This window comes from Labrus mixtus, chromosome 2 (assembly GCF_963584025.1).
Source record: "Labrus mixtus chromosome 2, fLabMix1.1, whole genome shotgun sequence".
NCBI lineage: Eukaryota > Metazoa > Chordata > Actinopteri > Labriformes > Labridae > Labrus > Labrus mixtus.
The window spans coordinates 35,199,268-35,212,936 of record NC_083613.1 but is presented as its reverse complement, the minus strand read 5'-3'; the positions used below and the strand labels follow the sequence as shown (position 1 = coordinate 35,212,936).

At 43.1% G+C, this 13,669-nt stretch overlaps 1 protein-coding gene across 2 annotated transcripts in view; it reads left to right on the top strand.

The window, feature by feature from the left end:
* Positions 1 to 13,299, top strand: part of LOC132993622 (calpain-2 catalytic subunit-like) — a 31,848-nt gene extending 18,549 nt beyond the window's left edge. Inside the window, exons 13-21 of one of the 2 annotated variants that reach the window (XM_061063558.1) lie at positions 4,291 to 4,327; positions 5,732 to 5,797; positions 6,008 to 6,065; positions 8,967 to 9,031; positions 9,187 to 9,258; positions 9,362 to 9,440; positions 11,965 to 12,081; positions 12,953 to 13,011; positions 13,100 to 13,299. In XM_061063558.1, the coding sequence (XP_060919541.1) occupies positions 4,291 to 4,327; positions 5,732 to 5,797; positions 6,008 to 6,065; positions 8,967 to 9,031; positions 9,187 to 9,258; positions 9,362 to 9,440; positions 11,965 to 12,081; positions 12,953 to 13,011; positions 13,100 to 13,123 (577 nt within the window). In that variant the 3' untranslated portion in view covers positions 13,124 to 13,299. The remainder of the gene's footprint in view (positions 1 to 4,290; positions 4,328 to 5,731; positions 5,798 to 6,007; positions 6,066 to 8,966; positions 9,032 to 9,186; positions 9,259 to 9,361; positions 9,441 to 11,964; positions 12,082 to 12,952; positions 13,012 to 13,099) is intronic. The other variant, XM_061063565.1, reaches the window with a different exon arrangement.
* Positions 13,300 to 13,669: the final 370 nt, after the last annotated feature.

Here is a 13,669-nt window from a genome sequence, read left to right as displayed (position 1 = left end):
GTGTTTTAACCTGTGTGTGTGTGTGTGTGTGTGTGTGTGTTTTATTACCTGTGTGTGTGTGTTTTAACCTGTGTGTGTGTGTTTTAACCTGTGTGTGTGTGTGTGTGTGTGTGTGTGTGTGTGTGTGTTTTAACCTGTGTGTGTGTGTGTGTGTGTGTGTTTTATTAACTGTGTGTGTGTGTTTTAACCTGTGTGTGTGTGTTTTAACCTGTGTGTGTGTGTGTGTGTGTGTGTGTGTGTTTTATTACCTGTGTGTGTGTGTGTGTGTTTTATTACCTGTGTATGTGTGTGTGTGTGTGTGTGTGTGTGTTTTATTACCTGTGTGTGTGTGTGTGTGTGTGTGTTTTATTACCTGTGTGTGTGTGTGTGTGTGTGTGTGTGTTTTATTACCTGTGTGTGTGTGTCTATGTGTGTGTGTGTGTGTGTGTGTGTGTGTGTGTGTGTGTGTCTGTGTGTGTGTTTTATTACCTGTGTGTGTGTGTGTGTGTGTGTGTGTTTTATTGCCTGTGTGTGTGTGTGTGTCTGTGTGTGTGTTTTATTACCTGTGTGTGTGTGTGTGTGTGTGTGTGTTTTATTACCTGTGTGTGTGTGTGTGTTTTATTACCTGTGTGTGTGTCTGTGTGTTTTATTACCTGTGTGTGTGTGTGTGTGTGTGTGTGTGTGTGTGTGTTTTATTACCTGTGTGTGTGTGTGTGTGTGTGTGTGTGTGTTTTATTACCTGTGTGTGTGTGTGTGTGTGTGTGTGTGTGTGTTTTATTACCTGTGTGTGTGTGTGTGTGTGTGTGTGTGTGTTTTATTACCTGTGTGTGTGTGTGTGTGTGTGTGTGTGTGTGTGTGTGTGTTTTATTACCTGTGTGTGTGTGTGTGTGTGTGTGTGTGTGTGTTTTATTACCTGTGTGTGTGTGTGTGTGTTTTATTACCTGTGTATGTGTGTGTGTGTGTGTGTGTGTGTTTTATTACCTGTGTGTGTGTGTGTTTTATTACCTGTGTATGTGTGTGTGTGTGTGTTTTATTACCTGTGTGTGTGTGTGTGTGTGTGTGTGTGTGTGTGTTTTATTACCTGTGTGTGTGTGTGTGTGTGTGTGTGTTTTATTACCTGTGTGTGTGTGTGTGTGTTTTATTACCTGTGTGTGTATGTGTGTGTGTGTGTGTGTGTGTGTGTGTGTGTGTGTGTGTTTTATTACCTGTGTGTGTGTGTGTGTGTGTGTGTGTGTGTGTGTGTGTGTGTGTGTGTTTTATTACCTGTGTGTGTGTGTGTGTGTGTGTGTGTGTGTGTGTGTGTGTTTTATTACCTGTGTGTGTGTGTGTGTGTGTGTGTGTGTGTTTTATTACCTGTGTGTGTGTGTGTGTGTGTGTGTGTGTTTTATTACATGTGTGTGTGTGTGTGTGTGTGTGTGTGTGTTTTATTACCTGTGTGTGTGTGTGTGTGTGTGTGTGTGTGTGTGTGTGTGTTTTATTAACTGTGTGTGTGTGTGTGTGTGTGTGTTTTATTACCTGTGTGTGTGTGTGTTTTATTACCTGTGTGTGTATGTGTGTGTGTGTGTGTGTGTGTGTGTTTTATTACCTGTGTGTGTGTGTGTGTGTTTTATTACCTGTGTGTGTGTGTGTGTGTGTGTGTGTTTTATTACCTGTGTGTGTGTGTGTGTGTGTGTGTGTGTGTGTGTGTGTGTTTTATTACCTGTGTGTGTGTGTGTGTATTATTACCTGTGTGTGTGTGTGTGTGTGTGTTTTATTACCTGTGTGTGTGTGTGTGTGTGTGTGTGTGTGTGTGTGTTTTATTACCTGTGTGTGTGTGTGTGTGTGTGTGTGTGTGTGTTTTATTACCTGTGTGTGTGTGTGTGTGTGTGTGTTTTATTACCTGTGTGTGTGTGTTTTATTACATGTGTGTGTGTGTGTGTGTTTTATTACCTGTGTGTGTGTGTGTGTGTGTGTGTTTTATTACCTGTGTGTGTGTGTTTTATTACATGTGTGTGTGTGTGTGTGTTTTATTACCTGTGTGTGTCTGTGTGTTTTATTACCTGTGTGTGTGTGTGTGTGTGTGTGTGTGTGTGTGTGTTGTATTACCTGTGTGTGTGTGTGTCTGTGTTTTATTACCTGTGTGTGTGTGTGTGTGTGTGTGTGTGTGTGTGTTTTATTACCTGTGTGTGTGTGTTTTATTACATGTGTGTGTGTGTTTTATTACCTGTGTGTGTGTGTGTGTGTGTGTGTGTGTGTGTTTTATTAACTGTGTGTGTGTGTGTGTGTGTGTGTTTTATTACCTGTGTGTGTGTGTGTTTTATTACCTGTGTGTGTATGTGTGTGTGTGTGTGTGTGTGTGTGTGTTTTATTACCTGTGTGTGTGTGTGTGTGTTTTATTACCTGTGTGTGTGTGTGTGTGTGTGTGTGTGTGTGTTTTATTACCTGTGTGTGTGTGTGTGTGTGTGTGTGTGTGTGTGTGTGTGTGTGTGTGTGTTTTATTACCTGTGTGTGTGTGTGTGTATTATTACCTGTGTGTGTGTGTGTGTGTGTGTTTTATTACCTGTGTGTGTGTGTGTGTGTGTGTGTGTGTGTGTGTTTTATTACCTGTGTGTGTGTGTGTGTGTGTGTGTGTGTGTTTTATTACCTGTGTGTGTGTGTGTGTGTGTGTGTTTTATTACCTGTGTGTGTGTGTTTTATTACATGTGTGTGTGTGTGTGTGTTTTATTACCTGTGTGTGTGTGTGTGTGTGTGTGTTTTATTACCTGTGTGTGTGTGTTTTATTACATGTGTGTGTGTGTGTGTGTTTTATTACCTGTGTGTGTCTGTGTGTTTTATTACCTGTGTGTGTGTGTGTGTGTGTGTGTGTGTGTGTGTGTGTGTTGTATTACCTGTGTGTGTGTGTGTCTGTGTTTTATTACCTGTGTGTGTGTGTGTGTGTGTGTGTGTGTTTTATTACCTGTGTGTGTGTGTTTTATTACATGTGTGTGTGTGTTTTATTACCTGTGTGTGTGTGTGTGTGTGTGTGTGTGAGTGTATGTGTGTGTGTGTGTGTGTGTGTGTGTGTGTGTGTGTGTGTGTGTTTTATTACCTGTGTGTCTGTGTGTGTGTGTGTGTGTGTGTGTGTGTTTTATTACCTGTGTGTGTGTGTGTGTGTGTTTTATTACCTGTGTGTGTGTGTGTGTGTGTTTTATTACCTGTGTGTGTGTGTGTGTGTGTGTGTTTTATTACCTGTGTGTGTGTGTGTGTGTGTGTGTGTGTGTGTGTGTGTGTGTGTGTGTGTGTGTTTTATTACCTGTGTGTGTGTGTGTGTGTATTATTACCTGTGTGTGTGTGTGTGTGTGTGTGTGTTTTATTACCTGTGTGTGTGTGTGTGTGTGTGTGTGTGTGTGTGTGTGTTTTATTACCTGTGTGTGTGTGTGTGTGTGTGTGTGTGTGTGTGTGTGTGTTTTATTACCTGTGTGTGTGTGTTTTATTACATGTGTGTGTGTGTGTGTGTTTTATTACCTGTGTGTGTGTGTGTGTGTGTGTGTTTTATTACCTGTGTGTGTGTGTGTGTTTTATTACCTGTGTGTGTCTGTGTGTTTTATTACCTGTGTGTGTGTGTGTGTGTGTGTGTGTGTGTGTTGTATTACCTGTGTGTGTGTGTGTGTGTGTGTGTGTGTGTGTTTTATTACCTGTGTGTGTGTGTGTGTGTGTGTGTGTGTTTTATTACCTGTGTGTGTGTGTTTTATTACATGTGTGTGTGTGTGTGTGTTTTATTACCTGTGTGTGTGTGTGTGTGTGTGTGTGTGTGTGTGTGTGTGTGAGTGTATGTGTGTGTGTGTGTGTGTGTGTGTGTGTGTGTGTGTTTTATTACCTGTGTGTCTGTGTGTGTGTCTGTGTGTGTGTGTTTTAACCTGTGTGTGTGTGTGTGTGTGTGTTTTAACCTGTGTGTGTGTGTGTGTGTGTGTGTGTGTGTGTGTTTTAACCTGTGTGTGTGTGTGTGTGTGTGTGTGTGTTTTATTACCTGTGTGTGTGTGTGTGTGTGTGTGTGTGTTTTAACCTGTGTGTGTGTGTGTGTGTGTGTGTGTGTTTTAACCTGTGTGTGTGTGTGTGTGTGTGTGTGTGTTTTATTACCTGTGTGTGTGTGTTTTAACCTGTGTGTGTGTGTTTTAACCTGTGTGTGTGTGTGTGTGTGTGTGTGTGTGTGTGTGTTTTAACCTGTGTGTGTGTGTGTGTGTGTGTGTTTTATTAACTGTGTGTGTGTGTTTTAACCTGTGTGTGTGTGTTTTAACCTGTGTGTGTGTGTGTGTGTGTGTGTGTGTGTGTGTGTGTGTGTGTGTGTGTCTTCAGACCCTGTGACGACCCCGTCAGCGCTGAACTGGAGGATGTGAGTAAAGATTTATATTACAGAGACGCCACAGGATGATATTTGTCTTTATTTTAGCAGCGAGGACCCACTGAGACCGACGTCTCTTTTCCAGGGTCGCCCTGCAGAAGTCCAAAAACAGCAGAAATATAACAAGAGTTAACAGTAACATCATGTAGACACTGAAACACATAATGACACATGTAAACCATGTTCATTTCAATGAGTTCACTTTGTCAAACAGTTTCCTTCCTGAGGTAGTTTGGACACTAAAGGCAGTCTTTACCCATTCAGTTCTAAACCTCTGTGTGTTTCAAAGTTATCCAGTTTTGAGACGTTGTCGAATGGCTCGATATGTTTATGGACAGGAGAGTAGTAAGGTAAGACGGGAGTTTACCTGAGTCCCTTGTAAATAAACAAAACACTGCTGCTTTCTTCGTTGACCCAACGAGGACCAGCCTACAGAACGATAAAGGTCACAATGATGAGTTTAAAATCTGTCGCCTGTGATAAAGCAAAGAGCACTGTGGTATAAGGCCTCTAAGGTGATGAAGTCATTTGATTTCGCTTTCTTTATTAACCCAGAGCATTTGTTTCTGAGCGTTCGAAAAAGCTGCCAGTCACTCACTGAGTTAGTCTCTCTGGCTCGTTGCCATGCTTTGTCTCTGTTGTATAGCTCATTTGATAACCCAGGGGTTTGATCTATTGTTTACCCTTAGTCTCTTAAGGGGGGCATGCTTATTTAAAATAGAATTAAAGGTCTTACAAAAATGTGTAAGAGCCAGATCTGACTCAGGAATTCAAATAATACTTAAAAGATCACTTATGAGAAAATCAAATTTAGTTGTTCACTAAAATTTCAAAAATGTATTTTGGTTATAAAACGAGCTGGAGCTTTAATGGCCCTTTCATATGAAAGGCTCTGATTGGTCCGTTTGTGATGACAGTGAAGACCTGATAATGCACATTACAACACACACACACACACAGACACACACACACACACACACACACACACACACAGACACACACACACACACACACACACACACACACAGACACACACACACACACACACACACACACACACAGACACACACACACACACACACACACACACAGACACACACACACACAGACACACACATACACACACACACACACACACACACACAGACACACACACACACACACACACACACACACACAGACACACACACACACACACACACACACACACACACACTCCTGTTATACTGAACTCACCTGCGGCCTCGGGTCATGTGACCACACTGAGCGCCAGCCGCTGCTCTTTAACGAGCCTCAGTCTGTTTCCTGTTTCCTGTTTCTTGTCTGTTGACATGACGACCGTCACTGTGGAGACACGATGTTTTAACCTGGTTTCTGTGTTCGTGCTGCGTTCAGGAGTCGGTGTCAGACGAAGACGTGGACGCAGGTTTCCGAGGACTCTTCACCAAACTCGCCGGAGACGTACGTTTTTTCCTTCTTTAAACATTTGGTTAAAAACAGATTTGAACCTGAGTTTAAACTCTGAACGTGATGTCACCTGTGACATCATCACAGCTCAGGTGATCTCACCTGTGACATCACCATCACAGCTCAGGTGATCTCACCTGTGACATCACCATCACAGCTCAGGTAATCTCACCTGTGACATCATCATCACGTTTCCTGTTTCAGGACATGGAGATCTCTGCGGTCGAGCTCAGGACCATCTTGAACAAGATCGTCGCCAAACGTATGATAAAACTGTGGACTCACTACTTTACCTGTCTCACCTGTTCACCTGTCTCCCCTGTTCACCTGTCTCACCTGTTCAATCAATCAATCAACTTTTATTTGTATAGCGTCAACTCATAACAAGTGTTATCTCGAGACACTTTACAAAAAGCAGGTAAAAGACCTTACTCATTGTTATGTTACAAAAAGCAGGTAAAAGACCTTACTTATTGTTATGTTACATAAAGCAGGTAAAAGACCTTACTCATTGTTATGTTACAAAAAGCAGGTAAAAGACCTTACTTATTGTTATGTTACATAAAGCAGGTAAAAGACCTTACTCATTGTTATGTTACAAAAAGCAGGTAAAAGACCTTACTTATTGTTATGTTACATAAAACAGGTAAAAGACCTTACTTATTGTTATGTTACAAAAAGCAGGTAAAAGACCTTACTTATTGTTATGTTACAAAAAGCAGGTAAAAGACCTTACTTATTGTTATGTTACAAAAAGCAGGTAAAAGACCTTACTTATTGTTATGTTATATAAAGCAGGTAAAAGACCTTACTTATTGTTATGTTACAAAAAGCAGGTAAAAGACCTTACTTATTGTTATGTTATATAAAGCAGGTAAAAGACCTTACTTATTGTTATGTTATATAAAGCAGGTAAAAGACCTTACTTATTGTTATGTTATATAAAGCAGGTAAAAGACCTTACTTATTGTTATGTTACAAAAAGCAGGTAAAAGACCTTACTTATTGTTATGTTACATAAAGCAGGTAAAAGACCTTACTTATTGTTATGTTACAAAAAGCAGGTAAAAGACCTTACTTATTGTTATGTTACAAAAAGCAGGTAAAAGACCTTACTTATTGTTATGTTACAAAAAGCAGGTAAAAGACCTTACTTATTGTTATGTTATATAAAGCAGGTAAAAGACCTTACTTATTGTTATGTTACAAAAAGCAGGTAAAAGACCTTACTTATTGTTATGTTATATAAAGCAGGTAAAAGACCTTACTTATTGTTATGTTATATAAAGCAGGTAAAAGACCTTACTTATTGTTATGTTATATAAAGCAGGTAAAAGACCTTACTTATTGTTATGTTATATAAAGCAGGTAAAAGACCTTACTTATTGTTATGTTACAAAAAGCAGGTAAAAGACCTTACTTATTGTTATGTTACATAAAGCAGGTAAAAGACCTTACTTATTGTTATGTTACATAAAGCAGGTAAAAGACCTTACTTATTGTTATGTTACATAAAGCAGGTAAAAGACCTTACTTATTGTTATGTTACATAAAGCAGGTAAAAGACCTTACTCTTTGTTATGTTACATAAAGCAGGTAAAAGACCTTACTTATTGTTATGTTACATAAAGCAGGTAAAAGACCTTACTCATTGTTATGTTACATAAAACAGGTAAAAGACCTTACTCATTGTTATGTTACATAAAGCAGGTAAAAGACCTTACTCATTGTTATGTTACATAAAGCAGGTAAAAGACCTTACTCATTGTTATGTTATATAAAGCAGGTAAAAGACCTTACTCTTTGTTATGTTACATAAAGCAGGTAAAAGACCTTACTTATTGCTATGTTACAAAGATCCGGCCTATCCATCATGAGCACTTTAGCAAAGCAGTAAAAGTTAAAGTGTTAAGAAAAAACTGCCTTATTAAAAGGCAGAAATCTTCGGCCGGATCCCCGGCTCATGATGAAACAGTCTTCACAGGTCTAGACTGCGCCGGGCTTGGAAAGGGATAGGGGGAGAGATGGGATAAGATGCAGGAAGAGGGATAGAGAGCAAGGGGGTGGGGGGAGGTAGACCGTCCATCAGCAATCCGGTGGGGAGGGGAGGAGAGGGGGTGTGGGGGGTTGTTCTGGCAGGCCGCCAACCCACGATCCGGTGGGGAGGGGGTAGTGGTGGGGTGGGGGTTGTTCTGGCAAGCCGTCAACCGACGATCTTGAGGAGCCTAGGAGAGCTCAGGAGCTCCCAGGAAAGCAGGTGGTTAGTGACTGAGATTTATAGATAGATACATGCAGTAATATGATGTACTGTATATGCAGAGAGAGAGAGAGAGAGAGAGAGAAAGAGAGAGAGAGAGAGAGAGAGAGAGAGAGGAGCTCAGGGTGCCAGTTCCCCCGGTAGTCTAAGCCTATAGCAGCATAACTAAGAGCTGGTCTACACCAGCACCAGCCCTAACTATAAGATTTATCAGAAAGGAAAGTTTTAAGTCTATTCTTAAAAATACAGACTGTGTCTGCCTCCCGGATTCACCTGTTCACCTGTCTCACCTGTTCACCTGTCTCACCTGTTCACCTGTCTCCCCTGTTCTCCTGTCTCACCTGTTCACCTGTCTCCCCTGTTCACCTGTCTCACCTGTTCACCTGTCTCCCCTGTTCTCCTGTCTCACCTGTTCACCTGTCTCACCTGTCTCACCCATTGACCTGTCTCACCTGTTCACCTGTCTCACCTGTTGACCTGTCTCACCTGTGTCACCTCTTCTCCTGTTCACCTGCCTCACCTGTCTCACCTGTTGACCTGTCTCACCTGTTCTTCTGTTGACCTGTCTCACCTGTTGACATGTCTCACCTGTTGACCTGTCTCACCTGTCTCACCTGTTCACCTGTCTCACCTGTTCACCTGTTGACCTGTCTCACCTGCTGACCTGTCTCACCTGTTGACCTGTCTCACCTGTTGACCTGTCTCATCTGTTGACCTGTCTCACCTGTTTTCCTGTCTCACCTGTTGGCCTGTCTCACCTGTCTCCCTTGTTCTCCTGTCTCACCTGTTGACCTGTCTCATCTGTTGACCTGTCTCACCTGTTCACCTGTCTCACCTGTCTCACCTGTTCTCCTGTGTCACCTGTTGACCTGTCTCACCTCCTTGACTTCCTGTCTGTGTCCACAGGTACAGACATAAAGACGGACGGCTTCAGCATGGAGACCAGCAGGATCATGGTGAACCTGATGGACGTATCCTTCAGTCAGCTGTTCTTCTTTGAGCTCAATGTTTATGCTAACGTTAACTAGGGGGGCTAACAAATGTTGACATGGCGGCCATCTTTATTTGTAGTTCAGATAGAAACTTTAAACGGTCTGTAAACTCGGTCTGATCCTTAACTTCTCAGAAGGACAGTGGAAACGGGAAGCTCGGCCTCGGAGAGTTCGCTACTCTGTGGAAGAAGGTTCAGAGATACCTGGTAAGACCTTTGACCTTTGACCCCGTGTGTGTGTGTGTGTGTGTGTGTGTGTGAACCAGCTGACACACACCGACAGCAGCTCTGTGTTTTCATGTCTTTATAGACCATCTATAAGAAGAACGACTCGGATAACTCGGGGACGATGAGCACTCCAGAGATGAGAGTCGCCTTCAAAGACGCAGGTACGCTCTGTTTCTTCTTCTACTGCACAAATACAGGCTGAAGTCCACAGGTGAGACACTCCACAGGTGAGACAGTCCACAGGTGAGACAGTCCACAGGTGAGACCCTCTGACAGAGCTGGAGGTTAGGGTTAGAAGAATTTGACTTCTCAGCACCTGACAGCGTTTTCTCACACGACCTGTTTGTTTTTCTGAAAACCAACTCGAGTGTGTTTGCCGAGTTAGTGCGGCTCGTTAGCACTGGTGTGAAGCTGTCAATCAAAAACCCGGGGGCGGGACCAAACAACCGTACAGAGACGGCTTGAAAAGGTGGGTGTCTGTCCCATCTGAATGTGGTTCGTTTGTAGTAAGAACATTAAGCATCCTTTATCCGACCTAACTGCTGGAAGCATTGGCCATTATGGATGAAACCAGCTACTGTCGCCAGTCACGTAGTGCATTATGGGTAGGATTGTTAGACTTTCACTACTACAACAACTTGAGGTGCAACAATGGAACAAACTGGTCCATGATTCAGACCGGGGCAAACGATCTACAGGTGAGATAACTCCCTGAGTGTTCTTTCAGGTTTTAGACACAGTAAGGAGAGTAAGCGTCTTTGTTGTGTTTCTATGTGACCTTTGACCTCCATGTGTCAGTGTGAGGCTTTGCTCTGCTGTCTCTGTAATGAGGTCTGCTTCTGAAAACAACATGTCAACACTCTGACGGACATGTTGTCTCTCTCTGTCTTCACTTTCCTTCAAACCTCTCTGGAGTCAGAAAGGATCTCATTGGTCGACTTAATCTGAGTGGGTGGACAGAGTAATCCTCCGGAGCTCGCTAACAGGCCCCTCCCTCACACCTAAGTAACTAATATATCCATCTGTAAACAGTCAGTGGTTCCATCTACACCACTGTCCCCGTTCGGGGTCGCGGGGGCTGGGGCAGATTCCAGCTGTCATGGCGTGGGAGGTGGAGTTACACCCTGGACAGCAGCCAATCACAGGGCTGACATACAGAGACCGACAACCAGCCACGCTCACATTAGTCAGTGCTTCCTCCCGGCACTAAAGATTCAAAGAGGTTTCCATTAATGTGTCGTTCATTTGTACTGAAGGCTATCAGCTAATGTTTCCTCTCGAGCTTTATCTCCCCCCGCTCTGACTACACGCCGTCACACGCTTCCTGTTCTCCATGTTTGAACTGTGTGGAAGTGAGTCACGGTGTTTCCCCGCTGACTCACTGCAGGAGGAGAGGATGAGTGTGAACTCCTCCTAAACATGAGAAAGTTTTCCTGTTTGGATTTCTGTTCTCTAACATCTCCTCCTCCTCCTCTGGTGTTTTCTGTTCATTAACCTTTAATGTCTCTCTCTCTCTCTCTCTGCTGCTCTTCTGGATCTCATCACTTTACTGTCTTTAGACTGAAGCTGACGGTACGTTTCTTCCTGCTGCAGGCGCTCTTTGTTCCGTTAGCAGTGTTACCTTAAAGTCAACCTGTCACATATCCTCTTCTTCTTCTTCAGTGTAAATAAGTCTCAGAGCTCCTCTTCAACATGTGTGTGAAGTTTCTTGTTCTAAATCCACTCTGATCCTGTATTTGATCATGTCTATAAACCCCTCTATTTCAGCCCTGCTCAGAACAGGCTGTTTCTGTGTCTGTACCTTTAAATATGTAAATGAGCTGTGTATGACCACGCCCCCTCTCTGGAAGGGCTTGGGTGTACTCGGTCTTTCTCTCTCCATGTCCTATTGTTTACGGTGAGAAGGCAGACTCAGAGGGCAGAACAAACACCTAGCTGTGGGAGTGTCACCCACCTGGGGGAGGGGCTACTGCCCTTTGTGATGTCATGAAGGGAAAATCTCCAAACGGCCTGTTTGAGCACGCATTTTCTGAAAAGTGGAGCAGGCAGAAGACGGAGAGGATGGACTTTTCTCATCATTGGGGGGTTTGTAGACGGACTAGAGGAACATGGAGAAGAGGATTTTAAAGAATATGAGACCTTTAAGGTCGGCAAAGCTTCATATCATGAAACATATGTTGGAGTAATCCCAGGATGAGTCAGCAGAGGGCGCTAAGCGGCTCGTTTTGCAAATCATGCCATCGTTCCCAGATATGAAACCCCTGGTAGCCCTGCAGCGTTCTGCCCTCAGAATGCTTCCAGAGAGCCGGCCAATTAGAGGAGAGTGTTTGTTTTGATTTGAAATGTGTGCTGCATCATGTAATTTGGCTTCTACTACCGCCTACTGGCTTTATTGTGAAGTTGAAGTGCGTAGGCGATGTGTACTTCCAATCCCTCATCACAGCCTTTTGAAAGACACCGAAGGAAAACGAAGATGAAGTATCTGTTTGGTCGTGAATAAAGAAAGAGAGGAACATGAGTATGCTTCAGGAAACAGACATAAAGGTGATGAATGTAGAATCACAAATGACAGCAGATCAAGCGTCTGGCCTTCATGATGTCAGGATGATGTCACGTTCTTTGTGTTGTAATGTTCTCAGAGGAGTTAGCATTAGCATGCTGATAGCTTGATTTGTCGTCCTCCAGGTTTCACCCTCAACAACACCATCTACCAGCTGCTGGTGGCTCGATACTCCGACCCCGACATGACCATCGACTTCGACAACTTCGTGGGCTGTCTGATGAGGCTGGAGATGATGTTCAGTGAGTCTTTATGACACCCACAGTGTGAATGCTAGCTAAGGGAGCTAACTCTCCAACAACATGATCGTTTTATCTTTGGGAGCTTTTACACTGCTTTAGTGAATCTTACACATTTTATCTTCTTAATAAATTGTGTTAACAGTTAGCTAAACATCTAGTAACTCAAATGTATACATCATGCTAACAACACTGATCTGTCTGTAAATATGTCGATCAATGTCCTCGCCGAGGCTGCACGAGTCACTGCTCAATCAATCTCAGGGTCGCAGCTGTTGCTTAGCTAGCCTAGCTAATCATGCTAACAGGACCTGCTGCGTAACGACAGGTAGGCTAGCTTATCATGCTAACAGGACCTGCTGCGTAAAGACAAGGAGGCTAGCTTACCATGCTAACAGGACCGGCTGCGTAACGACAGGGAGGCTAGCTTACCATGCTAACAGGACCTGCTGCGTAACGACAGGTAGAAAGCTGTCATATTGAACAGGAAGTCAGCCAATGAATATGCTGCGTTCTGCACACACTGCAGGTGTCCATTTTCAGTCGCTCATGGTGGAAATGTTGACTTCCAAAGCCGTATAAAAACAAGCAAACACAAACGGTGGGTACAGACAGGAAGTAGGTCTGTTATGATCTGCTAAAGTGAAGAAAATGCTGCTGACAACCAAAAAAACTGCTCAGGAGGAAAACCTTCATGAACCACCTCGTGTGACCAGCGCAGGTCACCGCTCTGTGGATTGGTCGTGTGGGTTTGCCCTACTCCAGCCCCTTTTCCACCAGGTTCCTGTGGCCCATTGTTGTCCCGGGAAGATTATGTAAATAATCAATACAAGCAATATTTGTAAATATACAAACTGATTTTATTTTTCCACAGAGATCTTTAAGAAGTTGGACGCTCACAACAGCGGCTCCATCGAGCTTGACTTCACCCAGGTGAGAACACACACCTGCTAACACGTTTTAATAAACCTGAACCTGGACTCTGTGAGCTGAACCTGGTTTCTTTCTCTTCTTCCTGCAGTGGATAAACTTCTCCATGATCTGAGCCTCCGCTCTGTGTTGTCGCCCCCGCGGAGCTTCAGTGTTACTGCAGGACGCCATATTCCCCGTTTACAGCGTCTCTTCTTGTCACTGCATTTCTATGTGAGGCTAATGTTTTTATCCTGTACATTATCTGACTCACACAACACAAAGTCAATAAATATATTCACAACCCTTTAACAGCTGGAGGAGTGGTCTGTGATTTCATATCAATAAAATGTCTCTGACACGGGGAAAGGAAGTGTTAGCCTAGCTTAGCATAAACACTGGAAGCAGGGGGAAACTGCTAGCTCCAACAAAAACTCAGATAGAAAACAAAGATACAATAATTATTATAACTATAATTTGTTATTTGACAAAGATCACTTTTAAAGATGTCACAGAGCTAAACAGGATGCGTTCTGATAAACAATACGTATTTAGCCTAGCTTAGCATAACAACTGTAAACAAGGCAAACAGCACGGGGTAAATGACACTCGGCTAGTTTGCGCTCATATTTAACGACAGCTCATTAGTGTACTGATAGATAAAAAAGAAGAGCCATAATTG